We start from the raw sequence: 26,533 nt of genomic DNA, 5'->3' as shown, positions 1-26,533 counted from the left end.
CCAACCCAACCCCAGATAAAATTTTAACTATTTTTAATGACTTGCTTGATTTTTCTACTGATAATTATTGGCAGGCCATCCATGCAATGCAATTTATTTAAACATAAAATTCTTTATTCTTTAGAAAAATAACAGAAAGAGAGTAAGGGGATGGGGAAGGAGAAAAGGAAGGGAGCCAGTTTTACCTAGCTTAGAAGAATTGAAGTAGCTAAAAAACAAAGAATAATCATTTATCAAAAAGAGAATTCTTCAACTGACCATAGACATACTTGTCTTGGTCCATGAATGAGGCAAGGTGGATCAAAAACTGCAGCCAGAACTTCTACAGAGCTAGTTTTTCTTAGTTGTTTATGCAATTTGGATAAGCTGAGAGCACTCAGGAGGATGAGGCAGGGGAGTCATGAGTTTGAGGTCAGCCAACAGAAAAAGTTTGAAGCTATTTTGGATAACAGGGTAAGACTCTGTCTCAAAACAGGCAAGCAAACAACTAGAAAATGGGAAAGGTACTATCTCTGGGCTCAGAAAGGCTAAGCATGTCTTCAAGAGGCAAAGCAAGGGGATAATTTAGGTGACAGGGGTTAGAAATTTTAAAACAATGCTAAAAGAATTGTTAAGCCCTATAATAAATGTTCCTGAAAATACATTAGCCTTTTACTAATAGGAAAAAAAGGCCTTCCTATGCTGTTTAAAATAAGGATTTGATCAAGCTGTGAAAAGCCCTCCCCTGGCTTTGATCTTAGATCTGTCTCTAAGAGTGTTCATGAGTTCTTCACCATTCTACTCTCTTTAAAACCCAGAGCAGTTTTCTGTACTGTGCTCCATAGCAGCAAATATTTACAGTTTGTAGGAAGTCTTATTTTTTATGTATTAGTTTGTTTCTGAGTAAAATTTAAGAAGTGAGTGGGTGGGTGATATTTATATCTGTTTCTTTATGTATCCTTTGGATAATAAATTATAGTTATGTACCTTAAATTATTAAAGGAAAAGGAAAGCAATTTTTTGGATACCTCAGGGACTGTGCCTGAATGTAGTCAAGGTTGGCTCATTTAGCATAACTTGTAACCAGCTTCAGTAGCAGAGAATTTTAAATAGGCCTTTACACAGATGTCTGAAGGATGATTATTTCGCCTTATTGTAAATATACACCCATCTTCCCTAAAAGTACACTGAGTAGGGTGTTTTAGTTCATTCCTCTCTTAAGAAACAACTGTCAGTGCTGGGTGGCTATGCAATTATCTGTGGCTCTCCACAGGTTTCTCCTGCAACTCTTCTTGTATTTACTTTTTATATTTAATGTCTGCTTACAATATAGTTTGTTGCTATAAAAAACCCAAAACACTGAAGTTAGGCTAACTTTATAAAGAAAAAGAGTTTCACAGTTTTGAAGCCTGCATGTCCAAATAGTATGGTCTCTCTGGCCATTAAGGATATCAAGTTTCATTACAAAATAAAAAGTGGGTGCTGGTAGAGGCCAGTCATGTCTGTGCTCAAGAAGGTACTCAAATGCCAAGCATAGTGGTCCAGGTCATTGGCCCGAGTTCAAAATAAGCTTGGGCTAGACAACAAGACCTTGTCGAGGAGAAATGAAAAGAAGAATAGACTGAAGATGAAGAGGAGGAAAAGGTATTAACACCTTGTTGAGGAAAAGAGGAGGAGGAAGAAGGGGAAGATGGGAAGGAGGAGAAAGGGGATGCAGCAACTAACTCAGGCATCCCAAGAGAACTGAGTTCATCTATAAATGCTCCATCCCAGAAAGATGTAAACACAATAACCCTAGGGCTCACACACTAGACCCAAACTTTAATGTTCCACACTTAAGACATAGCCTTTGGAGGGACCAATTTTTCAGCACATAAACCTTTAGGAAATATGCTCTGTCATATTTAAACCGTATCAAGGTTACAAGTCATGTCCAAGGGGTTTTCACGTGGAACATTTTCAGAACAGCTCTAGCCAACTCCATGTCAGCCAAAATAATATTGGGTTGACAGTATCCTTTGAGCATGAGCTATGGTATTTGTATCCTGACCAGGGCAAGTTAAAAGCTTACTTTTGGATCCTAGGAGTAATACAATCCCCAGCCTCTCTCTGATGAGCTCCTTGTGGCTTTGCATCTTTATGCATCACATGGAACAACCTCAAGTGGAGTAGTGCTTGTGGTGGTGTTTCATGAAGGTCACATTGGCCACCTGAGAAAAGGAATTTATCCTCTCTTTTTAAGGAAGGTCACTTTTTCCTGTCAGTGGTGCACATGAACAGGAAGCTAAACAAATTCAAAAGCCCAAGGATGTTGCTAGGGATAAACAGAAAGTTATAGGAGCCTTTTACCATGCCCTTTTCTTTCCATACATTGAGAAAGTAATTAGATGCCTTCTAGAAAAGTGGCATGCTTAAGGAAAACAGAACTCCAAAACTGGCTTCTTGGAAAATTGGAAAAACAGTTTTTAAAGGATTCCTGTCTGTTTTTTTTTCCTGTTTCATAGCTCATTATCCAATAGCCTGGGTTTCTCTGTAGGCCAGTGATTCTCAACATTTATAATGCTGCTACCCTTCAATATAGTTCCTTATATTGTGGTGACTCTTCAAGTATAAAATGATTTTTGTTGTAACTCCATAACTGCAATTTTGCTACTGTTGTGAATCATAATGTAAACATCTGAAGTGGAAACTTTAGGGTTCTTTGGAAAGTCGGTTGTGTGAGTCAGATGGTGTTTTGCTGGGGCAAATATGTGAAGGAATGTTTCACTGAAGCAGACACAGGTGAAAGGATGTTCTACTAAAGCAAACACAAGTTAAAGGGCATGTGATGAAGGATTCTTTGAAAAGGACTCACATGTATTGGTTCACCTTACATTATGTAGTTGAGCTCCTTTTGTCAGAACTCCACAGAGAGAAATGTACCAAAGACTTCTGGTGGTGTGCTGTGGCTTCTTGCCACTTCCATAGACTCAAGATGATTGGCAGAGTTATGTCAGCTGAGCTTAGACTCACCTGATGTGAGCTACACTCACATGCTAAGTCAAGATACATGGTGAGACAAGACCCATGGAGGACACAAGATGTTTGGTGGGAGTATAAATAGGACTCAAAAGACTTTTGGGGTGGATGGGAGCTTGTTTGTATAGCGAACTGTACAATGCTTGTTGGTCTTGCATCTTTGCTGACTCAGAATTTAAAAGTTTACTTCATATGTTCACTAGTTGAAAGCATTGGAGTGGCAAACACCAGGGACCCATGCTAGGGCACGGACTACTCAGATTCAAGCCAACACTCAGAAACTGTGTGTGGCTGTACATCAGAGCTCTGCATACCTTGTATTTTGAGCAATACCATAGACTTAGAATCACCTAACAGAAGGGAGGAAGCCTTTGTGGACCTTAGATCTGAACAGGTCATTCCTTCTCTCTTGTCTCTGCTCTCATCTACCCTTTCTTGGAATATTTATAATCTGTCTGGGATACTCCTGAAACCAAATTGCTTGTGATGTTGAACACAGTGATCTGTTATGAATGGCTCCTCAGTGACCATGATAACAAACCTCTAAACTTCATTAGAAGCTGCTCTGTAATTGTAAAATGTCCCACTAGGTAGAAGATATTCATCTCTGCTCATTCCTTCCACTCTGCCTCCTCCAGGTACTGCTTAGACACTACCTATCCAACACACTGAAGATCCCCAGCAGATTTGCCCAAGCTGTTAGTTGTGTTGATGAATATAGGTCATTTGAAGAAACCGCAAGAAGTGTCATCTTGAAATGTCTGTTTATAAATTAATATGTTCACTTGTCTCATGGCTTATGTAGTACAAGACTTGGGCAATTTATGAATGTTGACAAAAGGTGCTTTCTAATAACTAGAGTACATACTCAGAATCCTGAACATCTTTAAGTACCTTTTAAATAAAAATTGAAAAGAAAGTGATGATTATTATTCCTTTCAGATATGCTGTTAGGTGTGACTAAGACAGGAATGCAGGTTACCTTAAAAGCCAATGAGACTTTAAGCTTTGCTTATGTTGTCTGGTTCAGATGTTCCACTTGCTCTGCTGTGTGAAACTTTTAAATGTACTTTATAAAACTTATACTAATATCCTTACGTTTGACTTCTATTTTTAAAATAGTTTACATATGCTCTAATATCTAATGATAGCATCAATATTTTATGCCTAAGTCTCAGTAAAGAGCCTTGTATTTAAATATGGTTTAATGGCCATGTGCCTTATGTAAAATATGAGTTTTCATTACCTACTTTCAGTTTGCTGTATATCTGTACATATATTTGTGTTTGAGTTGTTTTTAAAACAACAACAACAGCAGCAGCAGCAGCAGCAACAAAACGTTGATAATTCATAATTGGTAATCTCATACCATAGCTTTCAAATACTATTATTACCCTAATGTTCCTTGTTCACATTCATATGTCCATATATTAATATTCTTGAGTAGATCTCTCTCTCTCTCTCTCTCTCTCTCTCTCTCTCTCTCTCTCTCTCTCTCTCTCTCTCTCTCTCTCTCTCTTATATAAAGTAAATACAATGTGAGTGTGAAGCTAGGTCAATTTATTCCATGAAGCAAAAATAGGAGAAGCCACAGGCTTCTTTAAAAGTGAAGGTGAAGCAGTGCTCCTGCAAGCTGTCTGCCTCCATCCCTGCACACTGTTGTCACCTGTGCTATCACCTAAACCCAGAGCCAGAGCCTCAGGGCTCATGTGGGTGGATACACCTGTGACCATCCTGCTGCATCAGTGGCTCACCTGTCTTCCAGCTGGCTGTCACACACAACTGGCACATGTCAAACCAAAGTGATAGAACCGTACCTACAGAAAAGTCAATACCCTGAGTATAACTATTATGTTTTCTCCTGAATATACAACCTGACATCCACAATCAGTCACAAACTGGTAGTGACTAGAGAGAAAGCAGAAAACCTCAGCAGATCTGTAATAATAAAAAGCATTTTATTAATGGTTGAAAGAGTTTTCTAGGGAAAACAAATCCAAAAACTCTATAGCTTTGATAATAAATTACATCACAAATTTCACACCAATTCTTCACAGATCACTCTAAAAATAGAAGACCAGGCAATATTCCCAACTCATACTGAGACTACTAATATAACTTTAATTACAAAATCATAACAATATCATAAGAAAGGGAAAACACCAACCAAAATGCCTTAAGAAGACAGAAAAAAGAAAACCTTAACAAAGTATTTTCAACAGAACTCAGATTCTTAAAAAAAAAAAAAATTATAGACCATGATTCAGAATCTAACCCAGCAATTCAAGAGTGTGTCAATATATAAAGACGTCAACTAGAGTTAATGCATTAGAATAACATAGGACAAAACATGTTCATCTCAACAAATGGAAAAAATTTGACAAAATCCAGCATACCATCATGATAAAACTATTGAAAAAAGCTAGGCTGCGGCATAGTCTCCCAAGAGACAGCTATGTCTGGGTCCTTTCAGCAAAATCTTGCTGGTGTATGCAATGGTGTCAGTGTTTGGAGGCTGATTATGGGATGGATCCCTGGATATGGCAGTCTCTAGATGGTCTAGAATAGGATTTTAATCCAATACTACTGTTGCCATTGTATCCTTATAAGAAGACAAAGTGATATCAGATATCTACCTGTCAACTTCCAGCACAGACACAAAGAAAAACTTATGTGCAAACACTGTGAGTCAATGTCTGTGTATAATCTAAGAAAAATAGTCTCTCAACCATGTTAGCATGATCTTGGACTGCCACGTTGAATTTGAGAAAATAAAATCTTTCCATGAAAGCCAAAAAAAAAAAAAAAAAAAAAAGTAAAGACATTGAGAAAATTCAGAGAGATAATGTCAGCTACAAAACCTTACAGCTGACATTATGTTTAACAGTAGAAGACTGAAGAGTCACCTCTTAAGGCCAGGAGCAAGAGAAAGATATAGGCATTTTCCACTTCTATTCAATGTTTTTTGAAAGTGTTACCTGGACACATAGGCCACAGAAAGAAATAATGGTTTCATGGTAGGAAGGAAGAAATAAAACTATATCTATTACAGATGGCATGGTTCTCTGTTAAAAAACAAAACCAAAACCAAAAAACAACAACAACAAAAAAAAACCCAAAACACCAAAAAAAAACCATTATCATCATGGTGAGAAGCATACAATGCTCAGGCAGACATGGTGCTGGAGAGGGAACTGAGAGTTCTACATCTTAATCTGCAGGCAACAGACAGGTGCTACCACTGTAAGCCAAACTTAAGTATATAAGACCTCAAAGTCAGTCTCCACAGTGACACACTTCCTCCAACAAGACCATACCTATTCCAACAAGCCCACATCTCCCAGTAGTGCCACTTCATATAGGCCAAGCATTCAAACACATGGGGCCATGCCTATTCAAACCACCATCTCTGCCCTTGGTAAAATATGGAAGATCAGCAAGAGTCAAGATTGTCCTTTGGATGGCAGTCATCCCCAGTTTCAAAATTTCCCTGCTATAAAGAGAAGCAATTCTGTTATTTTAGTGGCTGCAAGTCTCTTTTATTAAAAAAAAAAAGAAAAAAAAGATTTTTTTCAGTGTTTCCATCACTTGTATTATAGAGTTCTTATGAGTCCATTTATTTGCTAATTACAATAGAATGTTTGGTTTTTAATATAAAACAGTTGGGGTTCATAATTGGTCCACATATTGGTAAAGTTATTTAAAGACAAGAGGAAATGCATTAAGGCTGGAATTATGACACACAAATAACAATTCACCAGTCTTCTTTATATAAAAGCTCTTCTTTGACAATTTATTATTCTTCTGGCATAAGTCAGTAGGATTTCTTACCTCCTACACTGTGTTGAAAATATTGGTTTCTAACATGAGAGTAAGAACTTAAAGGTTTGGAAGTAACCTGAGTACAAAATTGTTTTAGATCTATGTTTACTGACTGCCTCTGTGTTTTATAGTTTCTTCACTTTCCCCTAAGATAATAATCATATTTTAGCAGCTTTTAAACTCATTTTAGACAGACTTTATAAAAATATTTAATTGTATGTCATGATCATATATAACTAAATACTTAGCTCTATCCTATAATATGAAAATAGTGGCCATTAGTTGGGTCTGAAACAGCAAACTTACAGAAAGTAGCAGGAAAACCAATTGGCGTCACAGCAGTGAGAACTCAATTGCCAGTTACTAGACAAGGATTGGATAATGCTAGAAGGTTCTACAAAAACATAGAAATGAACTGGCTGTGTGGTGTACGTTGGAGACCGGCCACTTGGCATTGACTCTCAGCTCACAGCTCTGGTGACTTATCAGGATGAGAATGGAAAGGTTAAAATAATTTGAGAATATCCTAGACATTAAATTGAAGAGTGGATGTAAAACTAGAATTTTACCTTTCTGCCTTATTTAGGTAGGAATCAAATGCAGTAATTCCTCACCCTAGCTATTTGAGCCATCTTTACAGAAAAGAAAACAAAGAAAAGAAAGAAAACAAAACAAAACCCACATTAAAAGCATTCAATCTAACCTTTTTAACAAAATGACCTTGCTGACTTGACCTAATGTTTAAATTATGTTTTATAATTATTTTTATGATATTGTATTATCTTTTTAGCATGATAAAACCACCATAAGAACCATATGGAATGAAAAACACCAGAAGTGATTTTTTTTTATAGAAACAAACAACAGGCTTCAGGAAGATTTGACTTAGAATCATATTAGAATAAAAGCTAGATTTAATGAAAAAAAATATGAACAATAGTGTTTGTGGGTTTCTTGTCTTAAAACTGTGGAAGTGATTTTTAGTTGGGCCTAAGTTTCCTAAGATTTAAAATGCCATATTTTAAAGCTTTTCCTTCTGACTGGTTTATCTTCACATTCTGCTCTTCTTCATTTCCAGGGTTTTGAAGGTGTTCCTTTCACGAACAGCACAAAGAATCCCATACATGACTGGTGGTCGGGTCATGAGGATGCTGGCAGTAATAGTCTTGGTTGTGTTTTGGTTTCTTGTTGGCTGGACTTCTTCTATGTGCCAGAACTTGGAGCGGGATATTTTGCTTGTTGGCCAAGGGCAAACATCTGATCACCTCACCTTCAATATGTGCCTCATTGACCGCTGGGATTACATGACAGCAGTTGGTACGTGGCCACCATGTGCTTTGCACGGTTGCATGATTACCTTGTACTTTTCTCATATCCTTGGCAAGCCTGATCTTTAGGTTGAAGAGACTTTTAATATGATTTTGGAAACATGAAAATGATAAGAATGATAATGTGGAATGCGAACAAAAACTCATTAGTTTTCAAAGGTTTGTTCCTTTATTGAAAACAAATGCAACTAAGTAAAAAGAACAGAGAAATGTGAAGAAGAAAGGCAACATCTATGTGCAGAGACAGTGATGATTGGTCTCTGTCTGATTAACAGTAGCCACCATCTTGATTTATGTTCTTGGGTGGTAAGAAACAATAAGAATGTTGGAGTTTTTCTTTACAGAGGTCTTCTGATAGTGATCCAACTCCAGTCTTGGTGTGTAGCTGCCTGCGGCACACACGAACTGGGTTCCTGAAGGGGAGGCCGGAGCAATATGGAGAAAAGATGGTGGAAGAAATAACGAGACCAAGACAAGACAAAATTGTGATCAAGACCCCCGAGTTTACTAAGAGTCTGAGCTTATAAAGGGGGAAGGCCCATTCCCCGCCAGGCCAGGCTCTTGATGCTTTGTTGCCAGCCTGTCAGCACTTGGTCTAGGGTGTTGCTTATCACAGGAAGACAGGTTCAGCCTCTCAGTGGGTAGCAACATCTTGGAGAAGATCACAGGTAGCAGAACAATAGACCTATCTAGGTCAGAAGACTCCACTCTAGGTGATCTCCTTCACAGTGGCAGAACAGGTCTAAGCCAGCCTGCTAGAGGCTGGGGGAGGCTACATTGGTGAAGAATTGACTGTCGCAATTTATGATTAATTTATCTTTCCTCTACTTACTTACCTCTAAAGAAAATTCTCTGGGAGTCCAGTATCCAATGACAAAGGCATGCTACTTGGAGGTGGTAAAAGTTATGAGGCAGTAAAATGGGATGGTGGTATCATACTCAGACCCAAACCACAAGTTACTTTCCTGACCTTTCCCCCATTTTATTTCCCAAAATAAGAAAGGGAAATATAAAAGACATTTTATTAACCAGCTATTTTAAACTAAATTTCCAAAGATACAAAAAGAAAAAGAATGGAAGACAGCTGTTATTATTTTGTTGTTGCTCTCATTTGTAGGCCAAATAAACAAACAAAAATTATTTTAAGGACATTTGTAAAAAGTAAAAGCATAAGCTTAATTTTCATTTTTTGTCTTCTTGACAACATTTGGTTGAAAATTTATATTTTTTCTAGGAGGTAATAATATATGTCCTTGTTAATCTCCAGTTCCAGTAAGAAGTATTCTCCTAGCAAAGTATTTCAGAACATTTATAGACCCGATACTGTAAAGATGCAGATGAAGCCATGTGAGTGTGGACATAGCTGTAGTGATAATATATTTTGAGCAATTTAACGTTCACAAGAAAAGCAAGCAGCAAAGCTAGAAAGCAATTTCGGGCTTGGCTTTAGTACGGACACGAAGAGGAAGACATTGTATTAAGTATTAAGTTTTTAATCGGCCTTAAGCATTTATTTGGTACTTTTCAAGGTAACCAAAGCAGAGAGTCATTTTCTCATAATATTTTTAAAAAACTTTTTATTGGTTCTTTATGAATTTCACATCGTGTACCCCAATCCTACTCATCTCATCCCACCCATACATACGATACATACATACATACATACATACATACATACATACATACATACTTCCCCCTTGCAGCCATCCCACAGCAGAGAAAAAAAATGTCATTGTGGAAGTGTAGTATGTACAGTGTGTCCCTTTTGTCCACACTTCTTTCTTTACAAATGTTCATTGCAACGACTCACATGCCATGCTGAACACTCTCTGGGAGACATAAATGTGTATTTTATAAAATGCTACTCATCAAGTGTTTACTCTTAGTGTAAAGAAAAAGGAATCATTATTAGATTATTAAGAAGAAAAGTATAATGAAAAAATTTTGGTACAATAATTGTTCAGTGAAGGAAGACAAAATACTTTGGACCATATCCCAGGGATCTTTATGTAGAAGCACTTTGAGCCATGGGTAATGTTTGTGTCATTATAAACATTATAAAGGTATCTATGTAGGAAGCATCCCATTTGATAGAAGTAGTGACAGGTGGAGTTGGGGAGAAATTGTATCAAACAAGAAGGAGACATCTTAAGTAGAAAGACGTGGAATGCATTATTTTGGGATACAATATGAATGATACTTAGCAATAAATTTATTGAAAACACTAGAAATTTAGAGAGCCAGGAAAATGATGTAAGGATCCAATACATTTAAGTCTGATTGCTTCCATCATATGTTTTTATAAAAATTACAATGTGCCAAATCTTGGGACTGGTAGGTTAGAATATTTACAAGGGAGAGAGATTTAGAACAGTGGTTCTCAAACGTGTCCCAGTGTGGCATCCCTTGGGAACTTGTTAAAAATGTGTATTTTGGATCCATTCCAAGTCTTCAGCACCCTGGGACCTGGACCTAGCACTTCATGCTTAATATGACTCTGGATGAATGTGGCCTTATGCTGTCATGGGCAACGTAAGCTCTGAGGGCACATTCAGATGGGCTTGCTGGAGCAACAGAACCCAGCTATGCTCCAGTCATTCTGTAGTGCTCACCAGAACTCCCCTTCTGCTGGGCATGTCCAGTTTGATTTACTTTCCTTCTGTTCCAAACATCCACGCTTCACTGTTCTACCCATAGATAATCTTTACTTGAAAAGCATAAATAGGTGACATCAGATAGAAGATTCTTAGAATCCCTACCAAACCATCTATAAGTCTCACAAGTCCACACTCATTTTGGCTTTATATTGCCTACACCATATTAATGAACAGCCATTTTAACCTCAGCCACAGCTCACTCTCTCCACCTCTCCATGGCCTTTCTCATTTTGTAAGACTTTGTAGTCATTTGAAACTGCCCTACTTTTAAAATCTCCCATAGAAGTTCACTCTGACCACACTTTTCTAGCTCTAAATATACCTGTTTAATAGAATAGACTATTTTTATTTAAAATCATGCCCACATAACATTTTGGCTAACAATGACCTGTATATACAGTGATGGTCTCATAAAATTATAACAATACTGAACATTCATATCACATAGTCGTGGCCTAGTCATTGTTATGTCGCCGTATAATAAATTTATCAGAGTGCTTTGGTGGAACTTGTGTGAGTGAACTTAGCACTGTGCCATTTGTATGAAAGTGGAGCAGCATGGCACGTAACTGATTTGACAATAAGAGGCTCCATCACATGCTTACATCCATCATTGTTTTAGAGCAGTTATTCTCAATCTTCCTAATGCTGCAACCCCTTAATAGGGTGCTTCATGTTCTAGGGACCCCAACCACAAGATTATTTTTATTGTTACTTCATAACTGTGATTTCATTGCTGTTATATTCTTGTAAATATCTGATATGCAGGGTATCTGGTATATGATCCCTGTGAAAGGGTCATTCAATCCCCCCAAAGAGATCCTGGCCTACAGGTTGAGAACATCTGTTTTAGAGGGTGCTCTGGCCTAGAAAAGCTTTACTGTAAAAAACCAGGCTCTGTTGATAGGGTGGCAGCTCATACTTCTCACATTCATCAAATCTGCCATGCTGAATGGCAGACCTACACCATCTACTGTACTGATGGGAGTACACTTTGGGATGTGCACACAATGAAGTCTTGTTTTATGAGTCATTTCTCTGAGCGTAGCCTCACTGTTAAGGAAGATACAACCCCAGAATTACTGTGCTCTCCATCATCTCCAGCGAAAGCTCATTGAGAAGCAAATGTATCCCTAGCAGGAAGGAACTGCACAAAGAAGGGGGATTTCTACAGTGATTCTAGATCAACCTAACGAACAGAACACCATGGAAGTCAAGGTCTCAGCCCACCACCGGCCCTGATATAAGTCAGACAAGGATTTTTGAGAGCAGAATATAATTGCTGTAGGTTTCCATGCCTCTGAGAATTACATCTATAAGAAAAATATTCTGAAGTACTTATAGTGATTATATCATTACTCATCACTTTAAACTCTCTGAAGTACGTTTAGATATATTCTCTGTACATTATGAGAAGCAGAAGGACTTATCTTTCCACCCATCACCTTTTTCTTCTCTGAATGGTGCTCCTCAGAGCTGATGCTGGAGGGCTATGTGGTTCACACACACAACAAGCCAGCTGCCATTTACAGATTCTTGATAAATATTTGCCCAAGGAATGAAAAATGATCCTAGCTCTCTTTCCCTCATTGTAGATTCTGCGGCCAGAATTAGATTAGAAGTGGGGGAACTTGCTAAAGCTGGGATTCCAGAAGTTACACAAGTGTCCTCAATTCATTTTAAGTATGAATGTGTGTGCTCAAATGTCAGAATACATTTTTGAGAATTTTCAGCTAAAGTGGTAGTCCCCAGCCTTTTGATTTGGTTTGGTTTTTCGGGGTCTCATATAGAATATGCTAGCCCTATACTTGCTGCTAGCTGAGGTTAGCCTTGGACTTCTAATCCTCCTACCTCTATCTCCCTAGTGCTAGGATTATAGGATGCCCCAGCACACCTGGCAGCCACAGCTCTATTTATGAGATTCAGTCTCCTCTGACTTCTTCAATAGTCTACATAAAAGTCCGGTAAATTTGGCATGGCAAGTACAAATTATAATCTTAAAAGGCATTAAATGTTATAATTATAAATATTGAGGATGTGAAGATATATACCTTTGATGAAAATTTCAATTATTTCACTGTCTTCCAAGTACTCTGAATAACGAGTTTGAAACTGGGAAGTATTCTCTTAAATTAAGGGGAAGCCTCACAATTAAATAAGAACCCAGGTAGACACCCTGGAGAGAAGTTTCTAGTGAACCATTCTTTTCTGAATGCAGCTGAAGTCAGTTGCCCATCATGAGCTCTTTACACAACACCTTTAAGATTTGCCATATTGAGAAATCAAAACTCCATTTTGTGAATTTCCTATATAATAGCTAAAAATGAAAAAGAGTTGACTTCCTGGGTGTGAGTTAAATTGTATCATTGCTATCTGACAGTCTACAGATGTAGATGCCCCAGGTCAGGTCCCTTACTGTGAAGTGTCTGTACTCAGAGCACAACCACCCAAGGTACTCCTGTGGTATACTTTATTCTTTAGTGCAAACAAACAAACAAAAACACCTGATAGGTGGTATCTGTAAGGACATGTATACATTCTGGTTCATGATTACATGACTAGAATGGTATGAGATATACAAGCCACACCTCAGTGCAGACTTAGGTAACTATTGAACTATGTCCTCAGTTTCTTCCAGAATTTAGGTTATGCAAGTCAAATGTGATACAAAGCGACATAATTAAGGAATGTTTTTCTGCCTTTTCTTATCTAGTATGAGAGCAGATAGGAAAAGTCTGACACTGGCTTCATGTCTTCTTCAGTTCTCCTTTGTACTCCAGCTGTCTGTAACACCAACTCCTTTTGGTAGGGTTCCTGTGAAATAATAACTTCCTCAGACAAGGACCCTTTGCAAAAATCCACCAGTGGCTTTGGACATGCTTTGGAGCTTGGCATCCTTTTGGCTATGAATTCACCAAGTTTAAGAGGCACCAGAGTACTTAGCTCATTCAATGTTGAGCTTGCTATGCAAACATGAGAACCTGAGTCCATATTCCCAACACATGTGTGACAGTTTTGGTCTTCGGTCTTGGCGTGGCCATGCTTCTTCTAATCACAGTTCTAGGGAAGTGCAAACAGGAGGATCCCTGGTGCTTGCTGGCCAGCTAGGATAGCTGAGTTGGTGAACTCCACATACCATGTAAGACCTATCTTTAAAAACAGAATGGGAGCAGAATGAAGAAGACAACCCAGTGTTGACCTCTGACCTCCATTCAACCCTATCACACATACAACACACACACACACACACACACACACACACACACACACTCACATGCAAAAGTCAGGGAGAGGGAGGAAGGGAAGGACAGGGAAATGGAGGTGGGTAGGGATGGAGAGAGAGGGAGAGGAGAAGGAGAGGGAGAGAGAGACTGTTTACAGAGTCATAAGTAAACAAATATAATATGCCTGTGTTCACATCCCATGAGAAATTTTGAAGTATCAATTTCAGTGAATTCTGACACTGATTATCGTACTGTTCAAAATACCATGTGGTATCTTTTCACAACAGGAAACATGATCTTTACACTCCTCCCCTCTGTTGACACACTTTTCCTTACTCTCCTTCCTGGTATGTTTAAAATTAATGAAACAGACAATGCGTTCTGTAATTTAATTATTCCTATGCAAATGTTTAGAAGGAAAGTACAATTATTCTTTTATTGAATTATATAGAGAAATCCCAAGGTAGCAATTGTTTCTAAGGATTTAAACAAATATCCTAGAAGCCTAGGTGTCATTCTGGCAAGTAAGATGAAGAAGAGCAGTTAATGAGCACTGAAGAAAGTGGGTTAGACTTCCTCCCATCTGACTCAGAGCAACATTCTTGAATTAGGTCCTGTACATAAATTTTCTTTTATTCTAATACACCATATGCCTTAACTCATGCTTCATTGCATGCTTCCATTTTTAAAATGTGGTTTCCATTTCCAGTCAAAGGTAAAAGCTTGTCCTGGATTACACTTCACTAGAAACCTTTCAGTCTGGCTATTACGCTGCCTTTTCTAGGGTTGCTCATGTGTTTTCTGAACAGTTGGAACAGGGTTTTGTTCTTATTGATCACCTTCTCCAAAACATACTTCTACTTCTTTGAGCAATAGTCAGTTATAGTATCAAGAACATAAAGTTAGAGAAAGTATTGGTGCCTTAATTTTAGGAATTATGGAGCAGGGACAGGAGGATCTCTGGGGCTCACTGGCTTGCAGCCTAGCCTACTTGGCAAGTTTCTTACTAGTGAGAGATAGAGTGACTAAGGAAAGATACCCAATAACACACATGCATGCAAACATACATGAAAACAAATATACAAACACATAATGGAAGATACTGCTTTGATCAGGACTGAAGGGACATGGAGAAAGAGATAAGATGGCAATGATGATCACCACTTCTATGACATTCCAGCATTTCTTGGGTTTTGTTGAAATACACACTACATAAGACTGTGTTGCAACAAAAAGAAAGAAGACAAGGTCAGCCATATGTGGTGGAAAACCAGTTGGGAGGCTGAGGCAGGAGGTCTGCAAGTTCCAGTTCAGTTTGGGTGACCTAGTGACTTAGCTGGACTATGTAGGGAGACTAGACCTCAGCAAATGAAGGAGAAGGTAGGGGTTACATTTTGGCTCAGTTTTGTAGATTGGGTATTAGGTCAGCTAGCCTATTGCTATTGGATCTGTAGAGGGACAATACATTATAGTGATAGCCCATCTCAAGGAAGTTACTTATCTCATGGCAGCTAGGAAGCAAAGAAAGAAAGGTCCCATAATGTCCATCTCTGAGGCTTATCCCTAATGAGTACACTCTCCACCAAATCCCTGCTCTTATAGGTTCTACCACCTTCCATTGTGCTGTGAACTAGGGCAAAGCCTTTAACATATGAATACACCCCATAATAACAGTGCTTAAGTAAAACATACAATATTGGAAATAAAAAGAACATTCTATTATTTTTACATTTTGTTTTATTTTAAATTTATTTTTACATCCCATATTCCATTCCCTGCCCTCCTATTCACAACTGCTCCACATCCCACAGTTCCTCCCCACTCCAGCCCCCACATGAATGCTCCCACACCCCACCCCACCTGATCTCTAAACTCCTTGGGGCCTCCAGTCTCTTGAGGGTTAGGTGCATCATCTCTGAATGAACATAGACCCAGAAGTCCTCTACTGTATGTGTGTTGGGGGTCTCATATCAGCTGGTGTATGCTGTCTGTTTGGTGGTCCAGTGTTTGAGGGATCTCAGGAGTCCAGATTAATTGACACTGTTGGTTCTCCTACAGAATCACCCTTCTCCTCAGCTTCTTTCAGCCTTCCTTAATTCAACAACAGGGGTCAGCTACTCTGTCCATTGGCTGGGTGCAAGTATATGCATCTGACTCTTTGAGCTGCTTGACTCTTTCCCAAGTCTTTCGGAGGGCAGTCTTGATAGATCCCTTTTTGTGAGTGCTCAATAGCCTCAGTAATAGTGTCAGGCCTTGGGACCTCCCCTTGAGCTAGATCCCACTTTGGGCCTGTCACTGACTTCTTTTCCTCAGGCTGCTCTGATTCCCATCCCTGTAATTCTTTCAGATAGGAAAAATTATGGATCAGAGTTGTGACTGTGGGATGGCAACCCCATCCCTCACTTGATGTCCTGTCTTCCTGCTGGAGGTGGGCTCTATAAGTTCTCTCTCCCTACTGTTGGGTACTTCATCTTTGAGTCCTGGGAGTCTCTTACCTCCCAGGTCTCTGGTGCATTCTGGGGGGGGGGGTCCCCCAACCTCCTTTTTCCTGAGGTTGCCTGTTGACATTCTTTCTGCTGGCCCTCAAGGCTTCAGTAGTTTTTCCCTCACCCAATACCAGATCAGGTTCCCCTCTCCCTCCACCCTCCCCTCTCTCCTATCCACTTTCCCTCCCAGGTTCCTCCCTCCCTCCCCAATTGTGATTGTTTTCTTCTTGCTCCCAAGTGGGACTGAGGCATTCTCACTTGGGCACTTCAGCTTGTTAAGCTTTTTAAGTTCTGTGGACTATCTCTTGAGTATTCTGTACAATTCTTTTTCTCTTTCTCTTTCTCTTTCTCTTTCTCTTTCTCTTTCTCTTTCTCTTTCTCTTTCTCTTTCTCTTTCTCTTTCTCTTTCTCTTTCTCTTTCTCTTTCTCTTTCTCTTTCTCTCTTTTTCTTTTTCTGTTTCTTTTCTTTCTTTCTTTTTTTTTTTTTTGCTAATATACACTTATTTGTGAGAATATACCATGCATGTCTTTTTGGGCCTGAGTTACCTCACTCAGGATGATATTTTCTAGTTCCATCCAATTGGCTGCAAAAGTCAGGATATCCTCTTTCTTAAAAGCTGAGGAGTATTCCATTGTGTAAATGAACCACATTTTCTGTATCCATTCTTCTGTTGTGGGACATCTAGGTTGTTTTCAGCTTCTGGCTATCACAAATGATACTGCTATGCACATAGTGGAACATGTGCCCCTGTGGCATGATGGGGCATCTTTTGGGTATAGTCCCAAGAGTGGTATAGCTGGACCTTCAGATAGATCTATTTCCAATTTTCTGAGAACCTCCAGATTGATTTCCAGAGTGGTTGTACCAGTTTGAAATCTCACCAGAGATGGAGGAGTGTTCCTCTTTCTCCACATCCTCTCCAACATGTGTTGTCACTTGAGGTTTTTATCTTAGCCATTCTGGTTGGTGTAAGGTGGAATCTTGGGGTCATTTTGATTTGTATTGCTCTGATCATTAAGGACTTTGAACATTTCTTTAGGTCCTTCTCAGCCATTCAAGATTTCTCAGTTGTGAAATCTTGGTTTAGTTCTATACCCCATTTTTTGATTGAGTTGTTTGGTTTTTTTGGACATTAACTTCTTGAGTTCTTTATACATTTTAGATATTAGCTCTCTATCGGTGTGGGGTTAGTGAAGAGTTTTTTCCCTATCTGTAAGTTGCTGATTTGTCTTATCAACTATGCCCTTTGCCTTACAGAAGCTTTCCAGTTTCATGAGGTTTCATTTATCATTTCTTGATCTTAGAGCATGAGCCATTGGAGTTCTGTTTAGGAACTTTCCCCCTGTGCCAATGATTTCAAGGCTCTTTCTCACTTAGAAAGAACATTCTAAAACATACAACTCACTATACTAATCCCAATCTTGTGCCCTGAAAGTTTTTCAACTCATTCTGTCTCACAATGTCTGAGATGTGAAATAGACTCTGACGTCTCCGGTTCTCTTAGGGCTTGCTGCCTCTGGGAATCTCTGACATTTGTAATATATATGCCAATAATGTGGGGGAAATTTCACTTTTAGTTAGTTTACTAGTTTGATTATTTGTTTCACTGGAGAGTCAAGGATGGTGTAACTAAAACTAATTCAAGTTCTAGAAATATGAAAAGGGAAACAGGAAGTAAAAACTACTGTGAACATGTTTGAATATGTCGAGAGCTTCCTAACAATGGGTGAGTGGGTAAGAGAACTAAGCAGTCAGGTCATTACATGATCTGCTAGTGTTTATGTGCATAGTTGTAGGGCCTGGTAGTGTAGATGTGGATAGCCATATGTGCAGTTAGTGTGGACAGCCATATATACTGTTTGCTCGTGTTGGTATGGAGAGCCATATAGACTGTTTGTGTTGGTGTGCACAGTCATTTAGACTGTTAGTATTGGTGTGATAGCCATAGAGACTGTTAGTATTGGTGTGGGCAGTCATATAAACTGCTAGTGTTGGTATGGATGGCTATATAGACTGTTCATGTTGGTGTGATGGCCATATAGACTGTTCATTTTGGTGTGATATCCATATAGACTATTAGTGTTCATATGGATAGCCATATTATTCCTCATTGATCCCATCAATATTTTTGAACCCCAGCTTGGAAAATGCCATTCAAAAATTCTCCTCCAGACTCCTTCAGGAGCCACTGTTATATTAATGAAACATTCACAAGCATAGTAAATGGATAACATTCATCTAGCACCATTCTTGGCATATTCAACAGATGTAGGCTATAAAATCAGATCAATGGAGCACACAAAATGTGCTTCTAAATAGGACTCTAATCACTACAACTCTAATGAACATAGTAATTTTTAACATACAAATGATTGCTGCTTGATAGATTCATTTTGAGTGCTCGCTCTGTCTATTCCTTTCTTAATAACCGAGCAAAAGGAAACTGAGGCCTGGGATATAATCTAGGGAGCACTGCCCAACAGCCAAGGTCACTGCTGGTCACTGAGTACAAGGGGGGAGTAGGTAGGGTTATTGCAGGCAGATCCTAGAGTTCTGCTGAGGCATGCAGTTCCTTGCTTCCAGAGTACTGAGACATTCCAGTCTCTTTGGTCCAGTGGTGAAATGTCATACAATATATACTTGCTTCTGGATACTTCTCTTAATAATGTTTAACACACACAGATTCAGACCATCAGAATATCAACAGCTCACCCCGCACCACTATGTAGCAGACAGAGACAAGCAGAAAGCCTCCCAGACTGCAAAGGCACATGGAGTCACTTCTAACTGTGTCGGAGTGGCCATTTTCTTTCCGTAACCCACATGACCTCATACTTTAACCAAAGAAAGAACAGACAAGCCAAGCAGCCAAAATGCAAATTTTATGTGCTTGTTGAATGCCATAATTCTGAAATTTCAGATAATCTCAAGATTTTCTTCTCATTTCATGAGTATGAGTGTGGTATATAATATGGGAGGGGCAGTGTATATGTATTTGTGTGTATGTTTACATGTGTGGGGGACACACATGTGTTTTCATACTTGTAGAGCCCCCAGGTTGATGTCCAGAATGTCTCTCCAGAGTGTTTCCATTTTAATCATCGAGGTAGGGTCTCTGAAACATAGAGTCAGCTTGCTCCAGAGATAGGAATCTCTTGACTCTTCATTTCCAGGCTGAAATTCCAGGTAGACCTTTCAAGCCTACCAGACATTTAAGGGGATTAGAACAGCTGCTGCCCTTTTGCTTATGTAGCAAGTGCATTAACGAATGCACCCTCTCCCCATTCTTAATCCCAAGCATGACTTATGCTGTTTGATAGTATGCTTACAATGCTCTCTGAGCTGTCGACTCTGGGCTCCTCCTGGTACAGTCATAAATGCTTTCTAATTTGATCATAAATGATTCTAAGTGAATAGAATTTCAAGAGGAAAATAAACACTTGAAAAACAGTAAAACATTACATGTGTTATTAATAATATATGTATTTATTCTATTTGAAGTTCCTTGATGTAGCCAACAGGGGTAGCAGGTTGTTAACATAGGTACCTCAGTGCCTTGGTAAGAGGCACCAGTTTGAATGGTGTTTAGACTTTGAAGCTCTGCTTTTAAGCTTGGTGGGAGTCCTCGTATCACAAAGGACATATTTAGTGTCTCAGAACTTATACTAATTCTTTATGCTTTCCCTAGCCTTTTGAAATATAACTTGGAATAATTTTCACCCTTAATTGTTAATTTTAAAGGACCATGGTACTTCAATATCATTATCCCTTATAGATTGAAAATAAAACACATCGTTTTTCTTTAAGCCATATTTGGGTCTTTAAATGTAGATGCAATGCCTTTTAAACTATACTCCTTCCTCCTGGAGAGATAATTTAACATAAGAAACTATTTTTGAAAGCAGAAGCCCAACACATATTTTGACTCCCACGTAATATCTGCAGAATTTGGTAACATCTGCATATTTTCTCTACTAATTGCAGTGTTAGTCTGAAGTTAATTATATGAAACTGATTTTTTTTACCTAAGCACATCTTTTATATATCACACTTAGTTTAATTGGTACTTTGAATAATAAATTGTTTTTCATTGAGAGTGTATTGTTTGATATTGCTAATGAAATGATTTTAATGTTTAACTTAGCTATTATTAGAAATTTTATTTTGTCTTGTGTTTTCCATGGTGGAATTCCAATTAAGCTGATGACTACCTTTAAAATCTTCATTGTGATGATATATAAAATCGCTTCAGTGATTGGCAGCAAATGCTACTTTATCGGGCAAGCTCCATGAGCATCCTTCAACGATAGCAGAGTGTCTTTCTGTGTGCTGCAGTTGTTTAGAAGAATTATGCATTTCACACTCTTTTGTTCCAAATACAATGATAGACATATTATATGTGCTGATACTGGTCACTATTGTTAATAATTATGCCAATGAGGTTACCAGATTATTTACGGGCCTCTTAAAGAAAAAAATGAGGCAAAATAAATTCTACATAGATTGCCTGAACAAAGAACATTCATGGATCAGGAAGCACCAGAAAAAAAAATGAGATTATAGACTTTGCTAGAAGAAACAGTACAGAAGTATTATAGATCAAGAAGAGGAGGAAGGGCCTACCCACAGAATTGCTGCAGAGTCTATAGCTGTTGAAAGAGGAAGGGTCTGTTTCTCTCAAGGATGAGCCTCCTGATTGGTTGCCCAATCCTGAGAGGTCAGCCCTAAACACATTTCTGTGCAGGCAGCGCTAATTGGGCATGCATTCATATATATGCAAAACAAAAATTTTGAGAGGGAGGACATTGGGTGAGTGAGAGAAGGTGTAAGTGGGAAAAGTTGTGAAAATATAGTGTAGTCTTACAGAAAATTCCCCAAATACTAAATTTAATTTTTCCAGAAAAAAAAAAGAAAAAGGAAGAGGAGTTGGAATTGGGAGTAAAAGAAAATTATCAGTGGGATCAATAATATAAATGAGAACTCAGAGGGAGGTTGGTCCTTTTTTATCATACATTTATTTATTCTGTATACATGCACACACACTGGCTTATGTGTGTGCACCACTGCACAAGTGTGGAAGTCAGAAGACACATTGCAGAAGTCTGTTCTCTCCTTCCACCTTGTGGGTTAAAGGAATTGAACACAGAGAAGCAGGCTTTGTGGAGAACACTTTTACCCAATGAGCCATCTTACCAGATGGAAAAGATCAACCTCAGTAGTGTTCAATGGACAAAGGAAAGGACAGTGGGTCAGATCAGAGAGCTTATTCTGGTAGCACAGTGGAGAAGACACTGAGTGTACACTATGATATCATGTTATGGGGAGCCATGGGTACCAAGATGAAGAATGGAGATGTAATTGATGCCCATCAAATAAATGGCTGTCCAGGGACCAGACAGGAAATGAGAGTCTAAAGCCAGGCAGTGGTGGCGCACGCCTTTAATCCCAGCACTTGGGAGGCAGAGGCAGGCAGATTTCTGAGTTCAAGGCCAGCCTGGCCTACAGACTGAGTTCCAGGACAGCCAGGGCTACACAGAGAAACCCTGTCTCCAAAAACCAAATAGATAGATAGATAGATAGATAGATAGATAGATAGATAGATAGATAGATAGATAGATGATAGATAGATGATAGATAGATAGATGATAGATAGATAGATAGATAGATAGATAGATAGATAGATAGATAGATAGATAGATTAAAAATAAAAAATAATTTAAAAAGAAAGAAATGAGAGTCTAAGATGTAAATAGGGAAAATACAAGAACATGGAGTAGTGTGGGTACCTAACATGAAAGTGGTCAGCAAGGACATGTTGAAACCAAGAGCATGTTTTCCCTTCAGGAGGACACTTAGAGTCTCCTTTTGGGACAGGAATCATTTCTGGTGTTTCAAAGATTTGAACAAATCTTTTAGTAGAAATGTGAATAGGTTAGCCCAATCATTAGCAAATATTTATGTAAATTCTGGCTTGATCAAAATGGAGTTTCAGAGTGGCTTACCGACCACTGTTAGGGTGAGGAACTTAGGCAGGGTAGATAGACTCAGCAAGCAAGCAGCTATAGAGTCTTAGGCAACAGGCACTGGGAGCCATGAATATACATGAATGCTTAAAATGTAGAATGCAAAAGATTCCAAGATTTCAAACTTGGGGACAAAGGTCAAGTGGTGCTATTAAAGTTGGGAAAGGAAGTGGCCTATAAAGATGGTCTCATTTCCTGCTCTACACCTGATAATGAATGGCTGGGGGTGGTGCTCACACACACAGCCAGCAGCCATCAAGCTGAAGAATTCGATTTACTTTAAATCTCATTTTTTTTCTTTTGGCTTTTGTCCATGTCAGGGATTTAAGCACTGGTTTATTTAAAGGATTTCCAGTAATTGGAGTACTGTCTAATGTTTAAATTCTGCCAGAAATAAGCTGGAATGTTAGGAGAGAGAGAGAGAGAGAGAGAGAGAGAGAGAGAGAGAGAGAGAGAGAGCAGCTTAGCTTGGGGATGGGCAGTCATTGCTCTGAATGGGGATCAGCATCAGCATTTCAGGTGCAAGGTTACATTTGGGTGACTTCGGATGCAGGGTGTCTCCATGGGATAGCTATTGCTCTCAGCCGTTAAATGCAATTTTCCAATAAGGTCATGTTACTAAGAGAGATGAAGTGGATTAGCCCAAGTGGCTTCAAATTGCAGTGCTCAAGCAGGCTGTGGTATCACATGCCTGTAATCCCTAGATTCAGGTGACTTGGGATAGAGGTAAGACCCTGTATTAGAAAGAAAGAAAGAAAGAAAGAAAGAAAGAAAGAAAGAAAGAAAGAAAGAAAGGAAGGAAGGAAGGAAGGAAGGAAGGAAGGAAGGAAGGAAGGAAGGAAGGAAGGAAGGAAGAAAGAAAGAAAGAAAGAAAGAAAGAAAGAAAGAAAGAAAGAAAGAAAGAAAGAAAGAAAGAAAGAAAGAAAGGAAAAGAAAGAAAGAAAGAAAGAAAGAAAGAAAAGAAAGAAAAGAAATGAAAAAGAAAAATGTAGCAATGATCAATTTGCAAAACTGACAATGAGAATCTTAGTATTTGAAAAAAGTTGAGTTGTAAACCATGTTAAGTGCTTTTTGTATACTAGCTCACCTAATTAGTAAATTGTCCCCTAGTGTACACTTTATGAGACATCTTTTCCTGGTGAGGAAACTGTGGCTCCAGAGGGTCAGCTCATGACCTGAGATTATTCTGAGTTAGGGAAGAGAGTCAGGCTCAAACTCAGGCACTCTTAGCTGATACATGGTGCCTGCCCCTCCTGGCAACAAAGGTCCAACAAGGTGATTGCAGATTTTATGACTTTTTCCATACTCCACCCACAAAAGATAAAATTTCTGTCATATGTGAAGAAACAATGTTTCATTTGTAAAATATGCTACCAAGTGTTTAACAACCTGTGCTCCCACATTTCTGGAAGTGGCTACTTTTACTTCCTGAACTGGATTGTTGCTGCAGAACTTCCATTTCCAGAGGCTGTGTAGGCTCCCAAGTTAGGATCCAGACTCTCTGAATACCGTAAACTTGGCTTAAGAATGGGAAAAATTATTTCAGTTATTGTAGGGAATAAAATCCAAATTTTAACAAAACAATGAGAATACCAATTGTGTTGTAGACAATGGCAGCATCAGAGGAGACCTCTGAAAATATACACCCCAAATAAAATTTAAAAATTAAAGGCATGTCATTCGTATCTTTATATGAATGGGACTTTACAAGAATCTAAGATTATTTCTACAACAAGAGGCATGTTGAATAATTTAAATTTTCTATTTTTTCTAACCTATGAAGCTAATGAAGGATTATTTGTTCCTCTCACAGCTGAATTTTTATTCCTCTTGTGGGGCATTTATCTCTGCTATGCAGTGCGGACTGTCCCTTCAGCATTTCATGAGCCACGCTACATGGCTGTCGCAGTTCACAATGAGCTCATTATCACGGCTATATTCCATACAATCAGGTGAGTGGTCCTTGGCAGTGGTACAAAAACTGTTGTATTTGTGGTGTGTGTTGTAATTTAATTTAAATAGCAAAACTTTAAAAGATGAGTAATGGAAATATTTAAGGAAGATAATGCTTTATGAATACCTGATTGTGGCAGACATGGCAGATGGGTCTAGTTGCTCTTATTCTCTTCTAATGGGTTTTCTTACTTCATTTATTTTGTGGATTAGTTCCATGTTAGTATAATATGTATACCCACTTACACGATACTTTCATTTATATGCCATATTGAGTGACTGAGATGTAAATCATCACACATGTGTGTGATAAAATAGCTATAGGTGCTCACCCCCTTTATTTACATTTAATATGCTGGTCTAGACTTCCAAACTCTTAGTACTCAGACAACTCATGAGTGGGGGCTCTACTGAGTTCTGCTCAGTGTGATAACTAGATTATTATGCATTATTTCCTGGTGTCCTCCTGCCTTAGGTGTGATGTCTGAGCCCAGACTATCAACTAGCCATTGGTCTGTGCTTGTCTCATGCATCTCTACAGCAGGGGAATCGGAAGGAGACAGACTTGCCAAATGAAATGACGTGCATCTGACTTCTGAGACCTTTCCCATGCATCATAACTAAAAAATGAGATGGAAATCTCAGGGGCCAGATAACATAAGGAACCCTGGCATTTTATCAACAACCAAAAAATAAATGCCATCCAATTGCTTAAAAAATACTGAAAATTAGGGTACACTTAGAACTGCATCAGAAATGCTAAATGTCTTTGTCCTGATATAAGGGTTAGGATTTATTCCCCTGCTGACATTCAGACTTTCCTGGAGTTAGGGTGGAACAGGAGGCTGGGAATGTGTAGGAGTTTCTCTGAGTGCTTGACTCTTATTTAACAAAACCTCAGAAGATACTAACTTCTGCCTTTGGGAACCAATGATGCCAGAGAAAAGTTGATACTTCCAACAGCTGCAGTTTTTAAACTTGTAAACAAAAAATGAGGTTATCTACTGTCCAGTAGCTCTGGATACCCCACCAGGCCAGGAGTCAGGGGAACTGGTCCAGCTTTGTTTCTCTGCAGCTCAAGAAATGGAGAAATAAAAGATGAGAAGAAAATAAAAGTTGTTGGAAAGTCGAGGAGAACAGAATATGAGGTTAAAGTAAAGCTAATGGAAAAGGTTTTTTTCCCCATTAATTAATTTATTTACTCACTTTACATCCTGATCATAATTCTCCTCCTCCCAGTTCCCCTTCACATACCTTCTTTCCCATACCCCCTCTCCTTTCCTCTGTTAAGGGGGGAGACCCTCTGGGTACCAATGCACCCTGGCACATGGAGTCACTGCAGGACTAGCCACATCCTCTCCAGTTAGAGGAACAAGATCCACAAGCAGGCAACAGAGTCAGGGACAGTTCCTACTCATTGGTTGGTGGTTTAGTCTCTGGGTCACCTAAGGGTCCAAGCTAATAGACTTTCTTAGAAAATTTGTCCCAACTGCAAGAAGTTCAGGGACAGGGGATAGAGCAGAGACTGAGAGAATGGCCAGCCAATGACTTGCCCTACTTGAGACCCATCCAGTGGGCAAGCACCTATCTCTGGCACTATTAATGATACTCCATTAAGGTTGCAGACAGGAGTCTAGCACAACTGTTCTCTGAGAGGCCCCACCCAGCAGCTGACTGAAACAGATGCAGAGAGACTCACAGCCAAACATTAGACAGAGCTTGAAGAGTCTTGTGGAAGAGTATTGGGAAGAACTGAGGAGCTTGGAGGTGATGGGGGAAGGCTTCTTAAGTTCCCTGAGACTAGAGTACTCAAATCTGAGAGAGAATGTCCTGGGTCTGGAATGGGACAGCACAGAGCAGAAGACCTTGCCATGGTCTCATGAGATAGAGTTAAAGATTATCTTTCAAGTGATGTCACTCTTTGTTATTAGTCTCCAGAATGTCAAGCTCGTAAGTGTTAAGAGTTAACAAGCATGCTTCTCTGTAACTAGCTGCAAGTCAAATGTTCTATTTACAAGACACAGAGACTTAAGAGCTCCTCA

The 26,533-nt window shown here is 39.0% G+C and overlaps 1 protein-coding gene across 1 annotated transcript in view; it reads left to right on the top strand.

Annotated features, from left to right (window-relative positions):
- The window catches only part of Gpr158 (G protein-coupled receptor 158), a 406,464-nt gene that overhangs the window by 361,664 nt on the left and 18,267 nt on the right, over positions 1-26,533 (top strand). Inside the window, exons 7-8 of the mRNA XM_021152640.3 lie at positions 7,898-8,136; positions 24,352-24,490. Coding sequence (XP_021008299.1) covers positions 7,898-8,136; positions 24,352-24,490 — 378 coding nt within the window. The remainder of the gene's footprint in view (positions 1-7,897; positions 8,137-24,351; positions 24,491-26,533) is intronic.

This window comes from Mus caroli, unplaced genomic scaffold (assembly GCF_978045245.1).
Source record: "Mus caroli unplaced genomic scaffold, Mus_caroli_1 scaffold_2, whole genome shotgun sequence".
NCBI classification, from domain to species: domain Eukaryota; kingdom Metazoa; phylum Chordata; class Mammalia; order Rodentia; family Muridae; genus Mus; species Mus caroli.
This window is presented reverse-complemented; position numbering and strand designations above follow the sequence as displayed.